Below are 25298 nucleotides of genomic sequence, written 5' to 3' on the forward strand. Positions count from 1 at the left end.
AACCACTGTCAACAGTGTCCCTGTCAGACAGTGGATTGTTTCATGGATGTATGCAATTCTTCCATCTTCATGATCTTAGTACTTTTCCAGCTGTGTTCCAGAGGTTTGTGCTGGTCATAGCCCTCCTTTGTGCCCCTAATATTACATCTCTGTATAGTCTTCTCTTAGTTGAGTATCCATAGCGAAGAGAATCAAATCCAATGTTGTCAGGCGAAAAGCATCAGAAAAGAAAAATCAATAAATGGCATCGTTCAGTGTAATAATAATGGAATTTTTAACTTGAAAATTCCTTGTGAATAGTCTTCACAGTCTTTGTAGTCACATGCAAATTATATGCTAATATAACTTTAGCTCAGCAAACTGTTTTACAGTTAGTTGAAACATTTGATATTGTGCCTACTGCCTTATAAGTATGTCTCACTCTTTGTCATAGATGAATACCTGAAATATATGTGTAAATAGATTTTTAGTAATACAAATCATATTTTCTCAGTGATTTGCATAATGTCAAAAATCCTTCATCTTTAAGTTAATCATAATTGGTAGTGATAACAGTTTCTCTTCCTAACAAGTAGTTAAATCAATACTTAAATGCACCAGAAATTCTTATTTTTCAAAACCCAGCAAAGCATCATTTTAATGAGAAAAGTCATTCTTAAAAGAAAAGAAAAATCATCCTTGAATCATATAATTTTAAGTCAGAATGGACAACAGAGATTATCTAGTATAGCTCCTTCGGTTTACAGATGAGAAAATTTTGAAGCCCAGAACAGAAAAAGTAAAGAATTTGCCTCTCATCACACATTTTGCTACAGTTGTTGGAACAGATAGAACCAGAACCCAGATCTTAAGCATACTTTCCACTGTGCTATACTGGTATCTAGTTTGTATACTTGTAAATTTATGCTTTTCAATATTGAATTTTCTTAATAAACCATACACCAAGTTAATACTAGTGAGGCCTATTGGTGAAGTTCTCACCAGTGCAACTAAAAGAGAAATGCCTCCTTAAGACTATACACCTGAATACTTTGACTTTATTGAATGGAGCCGTGTTCAAACCTCATCTGAGCCACATTAGTGTATTTGAACCCACAGACTTTTCATTGAATCTGGATCTCACTGTGGATCTCACTCTAATTTAACCAAAAGAACTTAACTCAAAGTTTTAGAAAACTTGAATTTTAAGTGCCTCTTCTGTTACTTAATTGTTGTATAGCCATGGCCAAATCACTTGCCTTTGATGGGTCTTAATTTTCTCAACCATAAAATGAAGATAATGGCTATACTTACCTCACAAAGTTACCGTAATGATCAAATGTTGTGACAGTGATGCAAAAGATTTTGAGTATTTATTATGTGCCAGACACTTTGCCAGTTGATATAATTACAATCAGAAACAAATCCAAGAGTTTATTTTCTATGAGTTAACTTTTCACTTATCAACTAGTTAATTTCACATATACTAATTTTATTTTTTTAATTTATTTTTTCACAAATGAAATCTTGTCTCCTGTTACCTAAGTTTTTTTGTTGTTGTTGTTACATTTATTCTTTGATCACATTAATACTTTTATAAGTATTCCTTTTTTCACTGAGAAACTGCAAGGTAATTATCTGTTATTCGTTATCTACTTGATTTCTTTTCTAGGTATACATCTGATTCTTTTTCTTACAGTAATGTTTATTATCTTTCTTAATGAGATTGAATGACAGAATTACCTTTCACAGGAAAACCAGTGCCATTTGTTGACATAAATTAAAATTCTCTGATGCAGATATCCATTAGACCTCTTACTGAAAATCAGGGGAGGAGGGATATTGATAGGCATGAAAGTCTCAGTTTTTTCTATCAACTTTTTAAAACATCTTAAACTTGGTCATCAGAATATAGGTTTACATTGGTGATTGGATCCCTTTATATTTTAAAGGTAAAAATTTAAATTCTAATAATTTTTTTATATTCTTTGTACTGTTATAGTTTTAAAGACATTGTAGAATTTCAAGATAGATAATTTTACTATGAAAGTTATTGAAAATTATGAAAATCAGGCAAAATAAAATGCATGATTTGAAATGTGCTGCCTTTGAGATATGTTATAAACACTATGATAACCTAACCTTTGTGAAATGTTTGGAAACATTAATAAGGAAGCCAGAGTCATATTTGTAACTGGGTTTCCTTCTTGGCAACTCCTAATAAGGAAGCCAGAGTCATATTTGTAACTGGGTTTCGTTCTTGACAACTCCTGTTTTATGAGTTACTAGACTGCTGAACAAACAAAAAGGCAACATCCTTAAAATTAAAGGGGTTTAATAAAAAAAAAAAAATTAGGTGACAAGATATTTATTTTCAGCAAAAAAAATATATTACTATAAATATTGTTGACAAGGAAATTTATCTCATGGAGATTAACAGTACTTAGTATTTTAATATTAATACCATATAAACTAGTTCAGTTTTAAAAGTTCTAATCCCATGTATCAAAAAATGAATATTCTCAGTATACATAAATATTGATTTTTTTCCCATTTATTTTGTCATCAAAGTGTTCATTTTCCTAGGAATCTAACTAGATCGGAAAATTTACTTTATTATAAAGTTCTAATCACTGTTAGTGATTGGGTTGTTTATGTCAATGCGAAATAAGGAAAGAGACTAAGACGTATTTGGCTTTATGTCTTGTTTTTGTTCTCATATCAAGAGAACAACTGCCCCCAAACCATTGAAGAGAATCTTAGACCTACTACAGTATCTTAACAGGCTGTGAAAAGATGAAATGGATAAATGGTGGCAACTAAAAAACTAAGAAGTAATTTATGTATGTGGTATATAGTAGTGTGCCTTTAGATAGCAAATTTACTACCAAATACTTAAGGCAGATTTTATTAGTGAACAATTTGGGGCAGAGGGAAAAATGCTTAAGAAACTTTTTGAACATATGAAATAATAATGGTCTTAGGTAGATTCATTATTGGTGGATTAGGATACACTGGGTATGTTTTTGATCCACCCTCCTTTAACCCATATGACATTCGTCAAATGGTTGACTGGAATTCATTTCATAATCTGGGGCCTTGGAGCAGATTTTAGCCCCTGTGCAAAGCTAACTGACCCAGATAGGGATTGAATCTGCTGTGTTCAAACAGCAACGCTGTGTTCTGTAAGTTGAGCTAGCCAGGACAAATACGTGTTAATATGTGAAATAGTCACATCGTTGTCCTTATAGAATATCATTGTTTATAGACACATTTCCTCACAAAAGTAGAAAAATGTGGTCATGAAATCCATTGTATTTTTATTGAAAATGGAGAAATAAGTATATGAGAAATAACTGTACTGCCAAATCCTTCAATTGGAGTAATACTTGTTTTGCACAGAACACCATTCTTTTCTCTTGGTTTTCTTTTTTTGTTGCTGTTCGAGAGGTACTTTTGAGCTGGGTGTGACTGTTCTATAAAATGTTTACAGAGATGTGCATATATTTTTTGCTGAACCACTTGCCATTGATTTTGCACACATTAATTTAAGCAGTTTGCTACATTTCCTAACTTACATTCTTTAATGTTACCTGAATGCTTCAAATTATATTTCCTTTTTTCTTTATGGCAGGCGCTTCTGCCTATATGATCACTTTACTTAGGATCACAGTTAAGCAAATACTTTTGTATTTTTTTCTTTTTTATAAATTTATTTATTTATCTTTGGCTGCGTTGGGTCTTCATTGCTGCACTTGGGCACTCTCTAGTCGCGGCGAGCGGGGGTTACTCTTCGTTGCGATGTGCAGGCTTCTCATTGCAGTGGCTTCTCTTGTTGCAGAGCATGGGCTCTAGGCGCACAGGCTTCAAGAGTTGTGGCACGAGGGCTCCCTTGTGGCTCGCGGGCTCTAGAGCGCAGGCTTAGTAGTTGTGGCGCACAGGTTTAGTTGCTCCGCAGCATGTGGGATCTTCCCGGACCAGGGCTCAAACCTGTGTCGCCTCCATTGGCAGGCAAATTCTTAACCATTACGCCACCAGGGAAGTCCCAATACTTTTGTATTTTTAAGATCACCTGCAGCTTTTACAGTATTAGGCACTTCAATTTCGATGAAATTGCAATGTTCCAGAATTTCATTATCATGACATTTAATGTTCAGATATAGCACACAGGTTGTCCATTATGAAGAATCTTAAATTCAGTTAATGTTAAAGCAGATTTTCTTCACTCTTACTAAATTTTTGTTATGTTTCATAGCACTTGTAAAATATTTTGAAATAGTAACATTAATGCTAACATTCATGTGGGAAACAGTTTATCTTCTTAAATTCATACATTTGTCTTATTGTCTTTTTTTTACAGACAGAAGTGGAGCTTATATTCACTTGTCTTCATTTTTCTTAAAAAATTGTTTTTGAATTAATATTATTTTAGCGATTTGTTCTAAGAATATTAAAACTTTGATGGAAGATGAGCTCAGGTGATCAGGACATTGATTCAGGTGTACTTGGCATAGCAGTTCATTAACTATGTGTTAATTATCTATGATTACTCCTGAAAAGCTATAGTGGCTTCATCTTTTAGGTTGCTTCATTAAATCATTAATTTTCTTGGAGGTAACTAAGCCTGACATAATTAAGTCATCTCAGTCTCCACAGATTTTTATCTTCCCATGATGTCAAGAACATTGAGCTAGTTAATATAGGGCATTGCAACTTATTCCATGGATGTACTGACTTTTTATTTTAGAATGCCTTATACTATTTTGTCTTATATTTAAGTATAGTCTCATAAATGTATATCTTTTAATTATTTATTTAAAGTTTTAGCTTACAGTTTATATTTCCTGTGTAATAAGCCCATTTATGCATTTGAACCACTTCTTATCAACAGTTCTTTGAACCATGGCTACATAAAGCTGCTGCAGTTTATCCAGAACATCATTTATGAGGAAGGATTTGATGGATCCAATCCCCAGGTATTGAGTACCTTCAAAGCCTTTTTATAATCATGTATGTAATGCTGTTTTTAAACTCTCTAGGGGTAGACCCAGAAGGTCTTAGAATAATCAACAGCGAACAAGCTGTTTCTAAGCACAGAGGATGTAAATAAGCAGAGCACAGGCAGCCTTAGTTTGACTGTAAATGTGTATTTAGAATTTTAGCTAAGCTCTCAGTGGATGCACATAAGAAGTTCACATACATTGTCAACATTAATTATTTTTAAATATGTATTTGTAGTACCTGGAGTTAATAAATACCACAGTTTGAAAATTACTGTTAAATCTGCAAGACTTGTACTTTTCTATCTAAATTTTTTATATTTCTGTCATTTAGGCCTTAATGTTAAATTATCTTATGAGTAAGAATTAATTATTTCAAGATTTTATTTATTATATTATGCTTTGAGTTGTCTCATTGAATAAAAGATAGATTTTTATTTGCTACATTAAAACATTTTATAAGTTAACTATTTCTCTGTAGCTCTATTTTTAAAAACTTCCTCTGGGTTCCTACTATTAAAAATGTTCCGGTTAGTTTAACTTAAACAAAATGAGGGAAATTTTATTTCTAGATATCATGCCTTTCACAATTCTTCCTCAGTGATTTTAATTGCTATTGCTGCTAAAAGTTTTGCATTTCATTTATAGTATTTTAGCAGAATTATTTCCAGAGCACCATTATTTTTATTGAAGAAGACAAAAAAGCCAAAAGTCTTATTTTCAGCATTATCAACTACATTTGCTCTTAATTCATATCATAGATTTTTAAATATTCTTATAAGCTTTATTGCTATATTTAATACTTTGTCCATGGCAAAATAAATACTTTTAAAATTTGTTTTGATCATCAGTTTAATAGCAGGTTGAAAATACTCATGTGTGTATGGCAAAGCACAGACATTCATTTATAGATGGTTTTTCATGTATGTTACAGTTTTTGTGATGGCCCTTGGTATTTAGTACAGTTTTATTTTGCTCACTGTTGTTCCATTTTTGGTCCTAGCTAAGATTTATGGGCACCATGTCTTCTCTTTGGTGGCAGTGCCCGTCTGGAGAGGTAATTGGTCCCTGACAGACACCTCTCCCCACTTGCTCTGGTAACTATGGAAACAGGCATGTCATAACAGTTCCTGTGGTACAGTGTGCAGAGCTGCTGCTCTTGTAGGATGATGACACATCTTCTAAGAGCAAGAAATTTTATAGAATGCAAAAAAAAGGCAGTAACAAAGAGATACCCTTATACTTACATATATGGATATGTATACACACACACACACATCCAAAGCTATTATTGGAATAGAATGAAAGGTTTGTTTTCTTACTTGTTTATTTGACTATGAATCAACACTGTTTTCAGTAAACAATATTTTATTTCATGAACATTGATAGACAACAAACTGGTTTGGGTCTCTGAACCAGAGAGGTTCTATAACTTTTGATCTTCATAAAGATTAAACAGGGTTGAGACAGACATTTTTATGGTGAATACCAGGAATGCTAAAAACAAATTTTAAATTAAATTAAATATACCAATAAGTTATTATAAATATATATTTCCAATTTTATTAGAACTAAAATATAGTTAATGAATTTCTATATTTTTAAATTATGGATTGCATCATTTGCTAAATTACCTAGTCTATACATCTGCCTCAGAAACTTTAGATTACTTCCGGAAGCCACAGAAATGCATCTATCAGGCACTACTTCAAAACATATTATTCCCGAGTCAAAATAATATTCTGACACTGAAATAAATCCTACTTTTTAAAAGGATATTTTCATCTTACTTTCTCTATCACAACATTTTCAAATAAGCTAAACTAGTTGGAGGCAACAAATAGAAATAGACTCTAAGGAACAGAATATTATATACTACCATATAATTAATAACAGTAGTAAGTAAAGTATTGTAGCTCATCCGTAAAGATACTTGGAGTGGAAACATTTACAAATCGCTGTCATAATTTTATTTTTAATTTTTGATTTTCAGATATCTAAGAAATAATACAATAAGTGAAATTTGAACATTGATTTTACTTAGAGTACCAGATTAAATATTTTAGATCTTCTCATAGGAATAAATTTATTTATTGTTCAGCTGTCAGCAAACATTTATTTTTTTAATTTTATTATGCCTTACAGTATGCCCCATTATTATATGGTGTAGCAAGGAATTATATGTCCCAAACAACACAGGAAATTTGTAACTCAGCCTTTGTTTTTACAATACTGTCATATTTTTTTAAATATAAATGTATTCCCTGTGTTGAAGTATTATGCTCAATTATGTTCTAATGTGCTGTGTACCTACTTCACTTAAATATCTTATCACTCATTCATTCTCTGGCTTAATATTTTCATTCTTTCTATATGTGTATATCAGTGTAACTGTCAAAGTCACTAAACTGTGGTTCTCGTGATTCTGCACCTGACAGCATTTTTGTTATAAACTTGTGTAAACTTTTTGATACAACAGTAGTAGGTAATGGTGACTGTGGGTTAAAATACAGCTGACCTTTAGTTTCTGAAATGTTGACAGGGTAAACAATATGAGGCTGCTCTCCTTTTACCATCAGATTTCATTCTAATATCTAGATTTGGGGTGGGGGGGGGAATTTTCTCTCTTTTTTTTCCAGGTTGCTCTTTCTGTTAGGAATCTAACTTAAGATACAGTTCATAAGATAACAAGTTTAAGGATGAGAAAAATGAACCTTAATCTTGCCATTTTGTTTAAATTCTGAGTTTGTAAGTAATACATAAAAATGAATAACCTATCATATTTCACAGATATAGGAACTCACTGGAAATTTATTTATACTTCTGACATATACCATGGTACATCATATTATTTCATTTTATTCAAGTAATGCAGAAATAAAAAGAAAACAATTTTTATGGACTGTTGAGGATCACCACATATGGTATCTTAGGTGGTTGTCATCATAACCTCAAGGCAACCAGAAAAGAAAATAGGACCAACTGCCTTGATATTGTCATTGTGCTTTAGGTCCTAGAAGTCAGAAAGTTTTTCTCAAACGTGCTTAGACTAAATTCCTCTTTTTAAAATCTCATTCTCGCAGTTTTATCCAGGCCATTGTGTCACTTTATATATTTGAAGAATTATATGGTCTCATACAGCAATGTTCTATTCTATCCTTTTTATTTTAGAGATGAGAAAACTAAGGCCTAAGTAATATACTTGTTTTACCCAAAATCATACATCTACTTAGTTGCACAATGCAGACTTTAAGTCTGTATCTTACCCATCTTACTATTGTCCCCTTAGTCTTTCCTCTTCTAACATTTCAATGTTTTATTCATTTTCCCTACTTTCTTTTGTCAACAAATTCTCCTTGAAAAGGAATACAAAAAATCACTTGTGTGTCTAATATCAGGGAGATATTATATATTGTGTGTATATATATATATATATATATATATATATATATACATATATATATATATATATATATATATATATACATATATATATATATATAGTATTGGGCAATAACTAGTTGGCTAATAAATTTTATTAGTGGTATTCTGTAGCAACAGCAAGTGATATATATATTTTAGGATCTTGTCTCATCAGAAATCACATCTAAAGTGGCATGTTCCAAATCTTTGCTTTGGGAGAATAGTCTTATTTTCCCCGTTAGAATTGTAATAATGATTTTCCAGTTATTTCCATGTGCCAGGTTTTGCTAAGAGCTCCTTCCTTTGCCTGGAAATTTTGCTGAATTGCTAAGGAAAGCATTTGCAAAACATTTGTTCAGTTAGAATAACCCAAACAGTAGAATTTATTATAAACACATCTGCTGGCAAACATTTATTGACAATCATTTTAGCTTTTATTTAATGGTTTTTCAATACTCTTTTCCCAAGAAATATCATTCACTATTATTATGACCTTAATGTCAATGGGATCAAGTTCTAAACATTCACCTGTTAAGTTTTATTAAAAGTGTCAAATTATTACATAAAAATAGCTTCAAGAAGAAAAAATAGAGGCAAGTGTAAAATGCTAAACCCCAAAAAATACATTTTTAAACTTCTTTCAAACAAAATAGTAGGCGGTGGACATGATAGAATTTATCTGAGAAATATTGAGCACTCTGTAGTTTATTGAAAGACTTACAGAGTTTTGTAATACTAAGAATGGTTTGTAAGCATTCTAGTTTAGATTCTCTTTATTATTACCTGTGATTTGTTATGTATTACTTTAATTGCCTCAAACATAATTCTTAGTCACCGTTAAGATTTAGAAACAAAAGCTTGAGGCTTGTGATACTCTTCAAATTTTCCAAAAGAAAAAACAAAACAACAGTTCTGCTATTTTTTTATAGTCTTGTAATCTAAAAGGTTTCCTTTATATTGCCTTATTATTGATAATACATAAAACTTTCTACTACGTCTGTTGACATTATCTCCCTGATCTGCTTTGAATAAAAATAAGCACCGGCAGATAAAAGTAAAAGACGTAGGTATCCTGTTGTTTAATAAAACTTAATGTGTTTACCTCCCTCTCACTTTCCCTTAGAAAAAACAGAAAAACATTTTAAGAATAGGAATCCAGAATCTTGGTTCACCTTTGTGGGGAGATGACATTTGCTGGACAGAAAACTGTGACAGCAGTCGCAGTCTTACAAAGTTCCTCTATATGCTCCGTGGTCTTCTGCGAACCTCTCTTTCAGCCTGTATCATCACAGTGCCAACACACCTTATCCAGGTAAGAACTTTCCGAAACTACTTTCTCCTAACTCGTGGTTTATAGTGAAGAGCAGTTTATAAGTGCTTTATGAATCCGGTAAATTATTTTCATGTGCCATTTGGATAAAAGAGACTTCAGAGGCTTGAAATGCCGGAGCAGCAAGATGTCCTTTAGATTATTCAATTCCCTAGTACTTGTGGTTTTAATATACAGTGAGTATGTGGTAATTTCATCTTCACTAATTTTATTATTTTTTTCTTTGATTTATTGTGAACTTGCTAGTATAATTGTGACATGAGGTTGATTTTGCTGTCATATCTTGTCGATCATAAAGCTGATCTGCATATAGATCTTGAAGAGATATTTTTACACCCATGTATAGCAGCATTATTCACAACAGCTAAAATGTAGAAGCAACCTGACTGTTCACTGACAGATGAATAGATAAGCAAAATGTGGCATATCCACACAACGGGATATTTCAGCCTTAAAAAGGAAGGAAGTTCTCACATGTGCTACAACAAGGATAAATCTTGAGAACGTTAGGCTCAGTGAAATAAGTCAATCATTGAAAGACAAATACTGTGAATCCAGTTATATGACATACTTGGAGTAGTCAAAATTATGGAGACAGAAAATAGAATGGTAGTTGCCAGGTGCTGGGGGTGGGAGAGAATGAGAGTTATTATTTTAATGGGTATGGAGTTTCAGTTTTACAAGATGCACAGAGTTCTGGAGATGGCTGGTGGTGATGGTAGCACAACATTATGAATGTGTTTAATACTACTGAACTGTACACTTAAAAATGATTAAGGGCTTCCCTGGTGGCACAGTGGTTAAGAATCCACCTGCCAATGCAGGGGACACGGGTTTGAGCCCTGGGCCAGGAAGATCCCACATGCCGCAGAGCAACTAAGCCCATGCACCACAACTACTGAGCCTGCACTCTAGAGCCCGCGTGCCATAACTACTGAGCCGGCATGCCACAACTACTGAGGCCCGCGGGCCCAGAGCCCGTGCTCTGCAACAGGAGAAGCCACCACAATGAAGAGTAGCCCCCGCTCGCCACAACTAGAGAAAGCTCGTGTGCAGCAACGAAGACCCAACACAGCCAAACATAAATAAATAAATAAATAAATAAATAAATTTATTTATTTATTTTTAAAAAATGGTTAAAATGGTAAACTTTACACTGTATGTACTTTACCACAGTAAAAAAAAATTGAATAAAAAAGCTGATGTGAATAGGACTAGTCCCCGTCTTCCCTCCTTGTTTCTATATATATTTCTCCTGAAGTTACACTCTCATAAAAAGAGGCCAGTCTCCCCAGAGAAAGAGGGGTCTTTGTCAGATTTCCTCATTGGTTCAAAAAAGTTCTTTTCTTAAGAGTGTTCAAGGGGCAAGTTTGGGACTGTTTCCACAGTATGTATGTATGTATGTACACATATACTATAACATGATACTAGAAATAATATAACTGAAATACCTGCTGCAATGAATGGAATGTGAAAGTCAAAGTAACTAAATCACTGAAATCATTTTTTCTAATGTACATACTAAAACACTTTGATTTGGAATGAATTATAGCAGAGAAGTTTTGAGCTTTGTTTTACTTCTCTAAGAAATAGCAATTATAACAACAATGAGAGCAACTAGCAAACAAAAAACACTAAGTCAGGACCTAACAATTCTTATAGAATTTTTATGTAAATGCTATTGTCTCCATTTTACATATAAGGAAACTGAGGTATAGAGAAATTCAGAAATTAGATCAAGTTTAAATACTTGAGAAACCATAATTTGAACCCAGAAAATCAGGTTCTAGAACCATATTATGGGAAAATTCTACTACAATATCTAACAGATTTGTATTCTGGAACTCATTCTTTCAAAGCTAGTAAATCTCAAATCTTTAACCTTAGAGCTAAATAGAAAGGACTTGAAGGGTTCATCTGAATTAAGCTCCTGTCCTTGGATACGTTAAGCATTATCCCTGTTTCACAACTGAGGTCTGAACTTAAATGACATATTCAAGCAAATCAAAGAAACAAGGACTATGCTTGGTGACACTCCAAAGGTCTGTGAGAACTTTACATTTAATTACATAACAGAAATATAGCAGATGTAATTGAAAGTTGGAGGCCTCCAGGGAGTACTTGAGTACTCGAATAAGAATAGACATATAAAACAATGGAATAGAATTGACAGTCTAGAAATAAACCCATACATCTGTGGTCAACAAATTTTCAACAAGGGTGCCAAGACCATTCAGTAAGAAAAGAATAACCTTTCAACAAATGGCATGGGACAACTAGATAGCTACATGCAAAAGAATGAAGTTTGGACCCTTACCTCACACCATATACAAAAATTAATTCAGAATGAATTAAAGACCTAAATTTAAGAACCAAAATAATTATGAAATAAATATACATATATATGTAATTTTAAAATTTATTGCAAAGGTGCCTATGCAATAAAGAAAAGAAAGAAAAAAATTTCTATAGCCATTTTGGTAGTGATCATCATTATTATTTAGAGAAGAGATTCCAAACCTATTGTGAATGTTTGTGACAGTGATACCTCTAGCCTCTGTGTAAGGGAAGAGCAGTAATACTATCAGAATACTTCAAATCATCCTATGTACACCACTGAACATTAAGCAATATTTGAATGTTGTTATTTTATAGATATATTTGAATTCTTGTAAAACTGAAAAAGATATCATTTAAATTCTGCTTTTTAAAATACCAGTAAAGAGACTATTTTGAAAAGGAAATAGGAAAACATAAGGTCAGACTTTGGTGACCTTATACCACAGTCTCTTCCCTAGACAATTTTGCCTAGCTATCGTATAGTAGTCTTCTGGTCCTAATATCAGTGGAGCTATAAAAAAAAACAAATAAATTATTCCCTTGCTCTTTGAACATGACATCTGACCATATATTTGGTTTTTTATGAAAATACTTAGGAGAAAATGTAAAACTTAACAGTTTGCTTAAACCAGTCATGATATAAATAGTGGGTAAAACTCTAAATAACTCTTAAAGACTGGCAAGGAAAATCACAATGTTTAGGCTAAGAAAAGAGAATAAGAAGTGGAAGCAGTATGCTTACAAAGCTAACCAAAGACATATGCATGCACAGAACCAGGGAACTGTGAGTTTGTTTAATAAAAACTTACATAGTGATTTCTACAGGCCAGTTGCAGTCCTAAGATCTTTTCAAATATTAACTCATTTAATCCTTATAATAATCCTATATTGTTGGTGCTATCATTATTTCCATTTAATAGATAAGGAAAAAGGGACAGAAAATTTAAGTGACTTTCCCAAGATCACACAGCTACTTGAGTGACAGTATTTAGATCTAAGCGTTTCCCTTCCAAATACCATACTCTTAACCACCATGCTCTGCTGCTTATTCAATGGAAGTACTAAAATAAGGTCAAAATTAAGACGCAGACTGTGCACAAAGTAGCATTCAATGATAGAAAGAACCTGGGCTTTGGAGGGAGATAGACCCAATTAGTAATTTGGTCTTAGTCAAGTCCTAACTTTCTCAGCCTCAGCTTCTTCATTTGTAAAAATTCAGAGGATTAGCAATAACATGTGCTCACCCAGTGCTGGCACATGGTAGGCACTCATTATATGTCAACAATTGTCACCTTCACTATTGTTACTTAAACAGACCCCCAAAACTGAGAATTTGAACAGAGATCAGGCTGCAAAAACTAAGGTACACAAGTCCATCGAAGTAATAGAAATCTTCAGCTTTCTGCCTCTTTTTATGAACAACATGGACAGGATCTTCTCACAGGTTAGACAGGTTAGGAAGCTTGGCTGAAGTCAGATGGCCATTGAAGTCTTAGTAACATCACCTTGTTGTAACATGACTCTTTTTAACATCATACATCAACTTCCTCTCGACTATGACCAGTGCCTTCCCTGCAGACTCTGAGTCAAGGTTTAAATGGTGATTGAATAATTTATTCAATCAACAAATATTTATTGCAAGTACCATTCTAGGCATCCATGGGGATATAGTAGTGAACAAGACAAACAGGGTCCCATCCTCCTGGAGTTTTTTCAGAAATATGAAAGATAGAATGGATGGAGCAGACAATTAGTATATGCATGTATTTTGGATGCTTGAGCTTGGTATTTGAGAGTAAAGTAGATTCTGACAGGACATAGAAATGCAGTTTGATATCCTTGGAAATTTTGTCATATAATTAAACATCTATAGATAATAGAAGTGTGACACCTTTATTTAAATATATTATATAAAGTAACACTAGATTAAAAGTATATAAAATATCTATTTCTCTTAGATTGGGAAAAACAGCCAATCACAGCCCTCAGAATAGGAGAAAATATTTGCAAACGAAGCAACTGACAAAGGATTAATCTCCAAAATATACAGGCAGCTCATGCAGCTCAATATCAAAAAACAAACAACCCAATCCAAAACTGGGCAGAAAACCTAAATAGACATTTCTCCAAAGAAGATACACAGATTGCCAACAAACACATGAAAGGATGCTCAACATCACTAATCATTAGAGAAATGCAAATCAAAACTACAGTGAGGTATCACCTCACACCAGTCAAAATGGCCATCATCAAAAGATCTACAAACAATAAATGCTGGAGAGGGTGTGGAGAAAAGGGAACCCTCTTGCACTGTTGGTGGGAATGTAAATTGATACAGCCACTATGGAGAACAGTATGGAGGTTCCTTAAAAAACTAAAAATAGAACTACCATACGACCCAGCAATCCCACTTCTGGGCATATACCCTGAGAAAACCATAACTCAAAAAGAGTCATGTACCACAATGTTCATTGCAGCTCTATTTACAATAGCCAGGACATGGAAGCAACCTAAGTGTCCATCGACAGATGAATGGATAAAGAAGATGTGGCACATACATACAATGGAATATTACTCAGCCATAAAAAGAAACAAAATTGAGTTATTTGTAGTGAGGTGGATGGACCTAGAGACTGTCATACAGAGTGAAGTAAGTCAGAAAGAGAAAAACAAAGACCATATACTAACACATATATATGGAATCTAAAAAAAAAAAGGTTCTGAAGAAGCTAGGGGCAGGACAGTAATAAAGACGCAGACGTAGAGAATGGACTTGAGGACACGGGGAGGGGGAAGGGTAAGCTGGGACGAAGTGAGAGAGTGGCATGGACATATATACACTACCAAATGTAAAATAGATAGCTAGTGGGAAGCAGCCACATAGCACAGGGAAGTCAGCTTGGTGCTTTGTGTCCACCTAGAGGGGTGGGATAGGGAGGGTGGGAGGGAGGAGATATGGGGATATATGTTTATGTATAGCTGATTCACGTTGTTATACGGCAGAAACTAACACACCATTGTAAGGCAATTATACTCCAATAAAGATGTTAAAAAATAAATAAATAAAGATTACATGAAGTTCAAAAAAAACCAGCCAATCAGTGTTCTTACTTTAGTTATTAGCATTCTGTCAGACCTGTACAGTAATGATTAGTTACCCTTTATTGTACTTTTGGCATGCTTCCCATGTTTAATTTCATTGTAGAGAAGGAACACATAGTTAAGGAAATTGCAAAGAGGGGGAAAAGTTAAAATAGGGAAAATAATGACAGATTCGAAGCTGACTTTAACTTATTGTTGTAATAAGACTTTTGCAAGTAGAGTGGAAAAAAATTATTTTTAAATTTGCATTTGAACTATTTTCTGCTCAGCCTCATAACTTTGAACTTGAAATAGTTTATTTCCTTTGGGTTAGAGATTATTTTCATCACAGCACAGGAAATAACAAGCGTACGTTGAAACAAATGGATAAAATAAATTCTAAATATCTGTTTGCTGAAAACACTAAAATTATTCATCAAATATATTATGAATGTCTTAAAATATGTATGCATATATAGTCCTAAACAATTTTCCCTGTGAAGTAGTAGTATTGCTCATCTGGTCTCTTGCTAGAATATAGTTTTAGTATCTGCCCAAAGACACTGTATTAAAAATGTATGTGAAAATGGCCAAGTTAAATACAGACTTTGTTACATGCTGAACTGTGGAGCAAAGTGTCATTAGAAGGAGCAGAACTATGGACGGCTCCCCTATATTCCGGCATTACTCAGTTCCCAGATCCCTGCTGTGTAGTTGTTCCACTCGCCAAGAAGCCTGTTAAAGAGCCCCCAAGAGCATGTGTATGGCCCTCCATGTTAATAGTTAATTGGTGAGGATGGCAAGATGAGAGGACAGCCGAACATGTGGTCTCTCAGACTCAAGCAGTAGACAGACCTTTAGTTATAATAACAGCAGCTGCTCACATTCTCACAACTCAACTGTTCAAAACTGTTGTCGAGTGAAGATTATCGTGGATTGAAAAAGAAAGAGGAAAAGTTACATCTAAGAAAAATAACTAAAACCCTACCTTGAAACTCTTCCTTCCTATTATCTTAAGTATGAGAATATTATTTCAACTTTCAAAAACTTAAGTATAAATTTCCATATTAAAGATTGTTATATTTCCGCTACATTGAACATTCTGCTGCTTTTTTTCCTGTTTACTGTTAGAAACACAAATGTTCCTACACCCTTCGAAACTTTTTAACGAGCTTTTTTTACAAGGTGATAACTTTGAAACTGTTACAATCGGATACTGTTTGATTTCCATATCTAGCAATATATGAAACTCTAATGTTTTTTTGTCTTATAAATGAGAACTGGCTTACTATTAGCGAAATTTGTCATCCACTTGCAAATTATACAAATATTTTGTGCCTTTTAAATTAATTTTATTTTCAATTATCAGTGACAGTTCTGCTTAAGAAAAATGGTGACCGATAACATTTATTCTTTTTGGAAATAGAAACTTAGTTTCATGCCTTATTATGATTATATTGGCGAGGTGAAAGGAAAATAAATTTCCCCTAGCTTATGCATTTTATTTACACAATCTGTGACAGGTTGTTCTTGATTTGTATTTTTTATTGATTGAAAGCACTTTTACCTGACTGTCAGGAAATAAATATTAAAGCACTTAGAGTTGTAATTAAAATAGGAAAGGTTATTTTTCTATACCTTTCTCACAGCTTTCCTTTCAAAAAGAAAATTTACTTTTTATTATTGCTAATCTATTCAAGCTGTCATAATCTACACTTTTAAGGAATTTTTAAATATAAACAACCCAATAAATTTCTCCTTAACTATAATAATGCAGGAATGAAAACTTCCTTGACATTATTGATGATAAAATATGAAATAACTTTTTCTCATTCTACAATAATTCTTTGTATTGCTAGCATTTAATGTATTTGCTTATAGAACATTAGTTGGTAAACTATTTAAACTTTCTTTTATTCAGAATAGATTTTAGATTTGAAACTGGCCTATAACGTATTTTTATTGGTCATCACTGGCATTTGGTCAGTAATAACCTTATTCAGTTTTTATCATAAACCACTATTTTCCAACAATTTTATCTGTGGAATTTCCCTCCCCACCTTCCCCCCGCCTCCAGCTACCTCACTGAAGAAAACTATCACCAGCATTAGTTAGCTTATACCAAGGAAAAATCATTTTCTGAAGAAAAGCAGGAAGACAGGCCCTTGTTACATGTCTCTTGAAAACTGAATGAAGTTTTATATAGTGTGTTATTTTAATTGATATATCTTCAAATCGATCTTCTATAATATTAATATATGAAAACTTTGAACCCACTGAAGTAAATGATGCAGTATGTTTCAGTGTAGAGAAATTCAGAACAAACCTTTTCACATCCATAAACTTTTGTGTGCATGCTGAGTATTTTAGCAGCTAAACTCTAAGGCAAGCAATGGACAGCTATAGAACTAACCACTAATATAGGATTATGAAATGTGGCCTCCAGTGGCCTTGTGAATTTCTCTCAGTGTGAAATCTTTTATTCTTAAAGCAAGACCTAAGAATAATTGCATGGTAAGGGAACAACAGACTCTTATGAGTTTACAACTATAAAATTCTGGAAAATATTTTTTTTGTAATTGTTGATATGAGCATCATTATAGGAAAGCATAACAACACCTTCTGCCATATAACTTAATCTATCTTAAGTGGTCTTTTTAAATGTACTTTATTAAGGAGAATTATTATTTGAAATGGTCTTTTTAAATGCAGTTTGTTACAAATATTTAAGGCTGAAAATTACAGATTCAATCTCTTGATCACAACTATCAATAATTAAAGGATAAAGTTGGATAGTCTGGGTATCAATTTTTCATATTCTCAACTAAGAATCTGCCTTAATTTTTCTAGACCTTCTCAACTATTCTGATATAGATTGCAAAAAATTAACATTTTTAAAAGTTTAAAAAGAAATAATTTTTTAAATGAAATGAATCATATTAAACCCATATTAATTTTACCATATTTGTCAAATTCCAGTCTTTGAAAATTTAGTAACGTCATACAAGTCTGGTTGGGTGTAAACAGAGTCTGTTTTTCTTTACAACAACAAATAATAGAACTGTGTTTCAACTCTGCTCCTATACGCTTGGATTTATAAATTTTTATAGTTCCAGTTTTTTTTTCTTCTGTTTCATATTGCACAATCTAGTGTTTGATTAATTTTTTAAATCAAATCTTAGCTTGTATGCATTATACTTATATTTCTAATTTACTTTCTTGGTCCAGGATGTTTGAAAGTTTTTACACAAATAAACTCCAAATTTCTTATAAGTTTCTGTCTACGTAGAGCGTTAGGAGCAGTATATGTGCCATTTTGTCTTAGTGTAAATATGCATATTAAATAAGGGTAGCATATTTAAAACTGTCAGTAAGATTCATGTGTGTCTTCAGAAGTAAAAAGAGCCATTTAGAAACCTTTTATTATAATTAATCTAACCAAATCATATTCAATAAGGCATACAATGAAAAATAATTTTGACTTTAAATACTTTTTTGCTTTCCCTAAAATTATGAAGTTTTGGTTCATATAGCGATTCATACTATATAGTTCCTAGTAGTGGTGATGGTTGTTAAAGTACTATTTAGAGCCAAAATTTTCAAATATATCAATGATAGAAATAGTGAAATGTCTCATCACAGTATGGAGATTGAGTCATCTGTTTGGGCATATGGAATCTTTGGCTGCTGGACTGCATGGTCTTTATAATGCCCAATGTCCAGGCATGGACACAACTGTTCTGGGAGCAGAATCAGGGAGGGACTCTGTGTTTCGTCTCCTTGAACATGATAGAAGAAAAAAAAGGGGAAGGATCTTTAACATTTTTATTATAGACTCTCCTCTACTACATCACTTTTGTGTACAGAAAAGAAGTACAACTTTACTTAATTTTGTATTTATTTTACAAGTAGAATTACTAAGCTTTTTACCTTGGGTGTTACAAGCTTTCTGAAAAACACCTATAAGAAAATGCAAATTTTGAATTATTCCTATTTATATACTTAGATGCATACCTTCCCTTAAAGAAAGATTACTGTCTTCAAAGAAGGGCGATACTTATTTCTTAATATCGAGACAAAACATGCTTGTAACAAATTATAATTTAAAGCTGTTTAAGTACCTGGTCATATATTATATCCTAATATTATTTTTTAGCCCTTTGCTATTAATTACATTATTATTACTATATAAAGAGTTCCCGCTTCTCTAATAATGTTTTCGCACCCTATGTAGTTAATCTTTAATGTTGGGGAGGACGGGAGAGAGATTAAGTTAGCCTTGTAACCTCTTTCTCTTCCAGGCTGATGATGGAAAATAAAAGCTCTTAGCCACAAAATGTAACACTTAGAATTAATATTTAATTAGACTAGCAAATTGTACACTGTGGCTGAAAGCTTCCGAAGAGTTTTTAGTGCCACAATTGACCTACAGGTTTAATAATAACTCACTTCTAGAAGCAAGTGCCAGTTCAGCATAGTAGAGCCACTGTAAGAAAGTCCTGAGAGATTAAAATCAGCAAACCAAATGGCAGGCAGGGATTCCTGGGATGGAGCCTTCTGGAAAGCTGGGAGCTGGAATAGCTTTTAAGCCAGGATTCAGATGAGAACAGTGGGTGAAAAAGCTGATCCCTCCTGTTCTGGGAGCTTCTGGTTGTAGGCCAAAATCTTAGAACAGATTTTTACTAAATGTTTTTGCTGCAGCTATTAACTTACATTGAAAATCAAATATTGAATAATTTTTCTGTAAAATTTAACAAAATTTTTGTGTAAACATTAGTTCTTAATTTCTTATATATTAGTACATAATATCTGTAAACTCAGATCATTAGATTATCAGATGGGTTTGGCGCTGTACATCTATGCTGTTTTGCTGTGACATGCTGTTTCCTTGTTCCCTGTATAGTTGATTTATATGGTTCATTTCTATATTATTTCATTACGGGGCATTATGCAGAGCCTGAGAAAGAGATTCTGAAGTCTGTAGCCCAAGAAATTTTTTTTTCCAGAAGAGATATATATCAACAAACATAAATCAGGAGCATTTTTAATTTTTAAAGACCTAATATTTATAAAAGCAATTCTACATTTGTTTATGCTTATGATGCAATTAAATTATAAGTAAATAATTGGACCTCCTGGTGAAACATTGGATCCTTATATCTCTGAGAAATTAATCTGGTGAAAAAATAGGATACTGTGAGTTTGAAAATGTGCAAACACAGAACAGCCAACTAAAAAAGGAACACCTTACATAATTTGTTGGTTATATCTTAAATAATTGAAGGAAAGCTAGTCATTAGTTAAAAATTCAAGCAGGTGAGAACCTTGCCAGCAGAGGGAGTAGTCCTGTCTTCCGTCAGGTTCCCATCATATTCCCACCTGCCTCAGCCTTTTTCGCAGCCAGTCTCCCATCTGGACCTGGCTCTGTCAGCCTGTTCCTGATGACAGGCTATAATTTTATACTCAATATGGGATTATTCTAAGCTGATTTTAAATTTTAGTATCTTTAACCTACCACTGCATCGCAAACATCAGCTGGATGCTCTGTTTGATATTTGGATATTAGCAGTTGTTTTTCCAGGCAGGGTGTGAGCTTTTGGACATCTGCGAATTGCATTTTAAGGGTTTCATGTATAAAGTAGTGAGCAACAAATTTCTGATTTAGGAAGTTACCCATAAAAGATTTAAAAATACAAGTAAATTTCCATGGGAATAATTTCTATAATATGAAACTAGATGATGTATAGTTTATTTAAAATGCCTAAAATTAATTTTGAATATTTTGCCATTATTCTGTTCAGCCTATCCATTACAGCATTTTGTTCAGTCCATTTATAAGGGTTTTCAGAATATGTAAGTTTTTTTAATGTTTTATATAATAACTTACTAAAAAATAAAACTGATGTAAACAAATGTTCTGCAAAGCATGTAGTATTTGAGACCAGTGTAAATGTAAATAATATATCTGAAAATAACATCATGTGTTCTTTAAAAAATGCTTCAATTTTAAGGAACCAACATTTTCATACCAAAATATAGAATAACAAGTATATGATCAGATGGAAAACAAAAAATATGGCTCCATTGCTTAATCCTAGTAAAAATCCTGGTATTTGGCAACATACTCAGCAATTTCTTTTGCCCTTGAGGTAGGTATATTTACCATTAGCTTCTTTGTGGATATGTTTTAAACATTAGAAAAAGGAACCAAAATGTGTTGTTTTATGATTTCCCTACATGAATATCAATATACAATGCTACCAAGAGAGTGTTGCCATTAGGATTTTTTTTAATTTACAAAAGTTCCTCCATATTTTAAAATTGTGTGTGACCTTGAATAAAGTTCAGTATTAAATCTGGAAAGATTTAATCTACTACCTTCACTAAGGTATTAATATTATTATTAATATGTATTAGTATAATTTTGATAAAATTATATTCTTTCTTAAATTCAAAATTAATTATGAATATAATTATCTCCCCACTATCAATTTTTTTTTTTAGTAAAATAAGAGTCTAATCCACAGAAGTAAGTGACAACTCTGGGAAGGTGAGGGAAGGCATGTAAAAAATTACAAACTGTATAACTGTTTTAATTTTATTATTTCATAGTCTTGATTTCAATTGAATGGAGAACTTAATAAGCATGGAAAAACAAATACCTCATTAAATATCCCTAGATTTATCCTTCCATTCAAGTTTGTTTTTTTTTGAATACACGACAAAAAAAAATGTCATGAGTTGTGGTATGTTTGTGTTTCTAATATCATTTTTTTTAAAATGTTATTATAACTTGAGCTGTTAAGTAGAATAATTGCTTTTCTTGTGGTGATTCCCTCCCCACCATAGACACACACCATCGTTTCACATAGTAGGGTCAAACATAAATTTGAATATTTCTTTAACTTTTCAATATTAACTTGATAGTGCTTTCGTGCTATTGTAGTCCCAAATCTGATGTGCGTGCCATACTCAGATGGAGCTCTACCCTTCATATTGTGTGTTTGCTGTCGTTCTTATTTGAGTAACCCAAGAACTTATTCTAATTTGAGGCGTTTCACAAATGCTTTATGTCAGTTGATTTATTCCTTTCAAGCTTCTTGATAGTTAAGTGATTGGTTAATTACCTTTTAATTATCTTGTTAAAATCTTTCCTGGAAGTATATAGTGTATTGGTACAAACTATATCATTTATATTGTTGAGATAATTAGGTCCAAGTAAGTAAGGAAATATTCAGAGTTTTTTGATATATTCTCATTGTTATTTGGTCACTCTAAATAGGTATCTCAACTATTTTTATTAAAAAACAAAGGGAGCTTCCTGTGGCAGTGGTTGAATCTTTATCTCTTAACAAAGTTCTTAATTTTGGCTTCATGAGCTTTGAATTGGAAAAGAGCATTAAATTAACCTTCCTTTATTTAAAATCTATTTAATGGATTTGGCATATCCTAATAAAAAGAGGTTACCATTCTGTAGAAGTAAATAGGAAACATTCTATGAAACCAAACAAGGAACAATCCAAACAAAAACTCTGTGAAGTTTTTCTGTGAAATTAAAATTGGAGTAAGAAAGTAGTCAACTGGACATTCTGATTTGCCTTTTTTATTTGCAACATCATTTGACATAATTTAAATTTAAGTAATTAATTAAGAAATTACACCACAACAGAAAGTTTTAAGAACCTTTTATGTAACTTAATACAATGCTATTTGGGATTGCCAGCAAACTCTTAAAACTCCTGGACCCTGGCTCTCTTCTGGCTTCCCTCCTAGTCATGTCTTGGCTACTATCCAGAGCTGACAACTTTCACCCAGGACTGAAGGGCGATTTGCCTAGTATAAGAAAGATTTTTGAGTCATCCTAGATTTTCACATCCAGATAGGCAGGAAGGAAGAGTGGCAGTATCACTGTATATATTTGGGTGATGTCATTATGCCATGCATGCGGTGTAACCATTAATTTACTCATACTGGTGAATCCTGAATGTCCTTACTCAAATATTCTATTGGCAACTATATTGCAACAACTTCAAATTTAACACAAAAATTATTCAAAATTTATGTCTAAGTAATAGATGCACAAATACCTTTACTTCTCCATTTCCAACTACATACATATACTGTAGACTAAAGAGGTTTCGCATCTTGGCTAACAACATAAAAACACTTAGAATCTCTTAAGATGAGAATATAGAAGTTCCAGTTTCCAGGCCTCTGCTAAAATCATTATGCTAAAGCTTTCTGAACATTGCAGGTTATAATAAGACAATTTATTGTCCATAGTGCATTATTCCTAAAGTGAATTGTGATTATTATGCTTTTAAGGATTTTTAAAAGCAGTTAATTTTAGATTCTTTTAAGTAAATTTACCTACCTTTATCTAAAAGACCATTTAGTATTAATATTACGATTTGAAAGACATTTTGACAAGAGTGGTTTTAAGATATGATTACATCAATATACCACGTTCCCTATGAATCTTGGAGGTAAAGAAGTAATCTGTAACACTATTTGAACTTTTAAAAAAGTAAGTACCTTTACATGCCCAAATATCTTTTATGCTCTTACAAATGATTGGAAGACTGAATGAGTTTAGTATAAAATTTATCTCATTCCGAAACTTAGATGTTATTCTTATATAATTTCCTGTGCTTTTTATTTTATAGACATTTTTCAGATATCTATACAACTTTCACAATTAATCTTGTTTGCCACATTACATAAACTGTTTTCCAGAATTGCTGTGCAGAAAGCAGTAAGGTCACCGTTAAATGTAACTTATTTTATGGTAATGATTAAAAGTTTATTCTTGTTCTGATACTTCATGGAAGCTTTTAAAATAGAATTTCGTTTGTAGTTAATAACTGATGTAAACCTATGGAACTTAGCAATATGACAAATGAAATATATGTATGAGTTTCTGAGATATTAAAATCTAGGCTGTCTATCTTTTATATTAATTCATCAGTTTTCCTCTGCAAGGTGGACAATTGATATTTGTAATCTCCCACAAATTACCTTAAAAAGACTTATAATGTAGATAAATATTACAGGATGTTAAGTGGTTTATTAGTCAATTTTAAGGTTAAATTAAGGAAAGAAACCTTCTTTGAAATAAATGTCAAGTTGACCATTTAAATACGCAGGACCTTGCCTATATAGTACTAGAATGGAAGACTAATTCCGTACTTAAACCTTACAATTTCTATCATTCATAAGCCCTAGCTTATATCACCGAAATCCTGATATTTGAGTCGTAACAAAAATTGACTTTTATAATTTTAGATTCAGATATTTAGATACAAAGGCTCAGTCTTCTATTTATAGATAAAAGGAAATCTGACCTTTTTGATTAAGAAATACTGTCAGTAGCCTTTATAAGTGCTTGTTCATCTGAGGGTCCATGACAGGAGTACTCTTCCCAGTTGAGTTTATCCTAAAAATGAAATGATAAGAGTCTGCTGGTTGTTATCTAAGATCCTTCTTAATGGGAGAACCACATGGTTATTCTTCATCTCCCACTTGTTCTCACCCTCTACAGCCAACTCAGCCATACCCCACCCCCACCCCAACATTGTTCAGTACTCAGCACAATGAATCATTTTCAAGTTGACTCATTGTGAACTGTCTCCCAGCTGTTGGAATGTCTGGCAGACATTTTTGTTTGGGTGAAGAATAACTGGCTGAAACCCAACCTGGATGAGCTCGATATAATGGTCTTTGGCTAAAGAAATATTGAGAGGAGCATGTTTATGGCCTTTGAAACCCCTGTTATTCCTGGAGTAGGACCATCCCCTGTGGCATAGAACTGAAAGTAAGGGATCAATCTGGATTATTTTCTCACCATTGAATGAAAAATTGCCTTGGAAAAAATAGGCATTTCCAAACGATGTTCGTTTTTCTATTCTTGGTACCCCCCCGTGATTGAAAGTATTAAAGACAATTAAGGATAATTACTTCTGCTGCTTCCTTTTAAGAGCACTATTTCAAAGGCTGTAATATTCTCTTCATAACACACATTTCTACTTACAGAGGAGTTGCAAAGTACTGCCCTAGATGTGAGTTAACTAGTCACTTCAGCATAATGTTTAGTGACAGAGGCTACTGTGTATTTCAAACCAAGTCAGTTAACATTAACCAGCCCT

General features: G+C 32.8%; 1 protein-coding gene across 1 annotated transcript in view; it reads left to right on the top strand.

Annotated features, from left to right (window-relative positions):
• Positions 1–25298, top strand: part of ELP4 (elongator acetyltransferase complex subunit 4) — a 238990-nt gene that overhangs the window by 74637 nt on the left and 139055 nt on the right. Inside the window, exons 6-7 of the mRNA XM_061203206.1 lie at positions 4871–4955; positions 9526–9714. Coding sequence (XP_061059189.1) covers positions 4871–4955; positions 9526–9714 — 274 coding nt within the window. The remainder of the gene's footprint in view (positions 1–4870; positions 4956–9525; positions 9715–25298) is intronic.

Source organism: Eubalaena glacialis, chromosome 10 (genome assembly GCF_028564815.1).
Source record: "Eubalaena glacialis isolate mEubGla1 chromosome 10, mEubGla1.1.hap2.+ XY, whole genome shotgun sequence".
NCBI classification, from domain to species: domain Eukaryota; kingdom Metazoa; phylum Chordata; class Mammalia; order Artiodactyla; family Balaenidae; genus Eubalaena; species Eubalaena glacialis.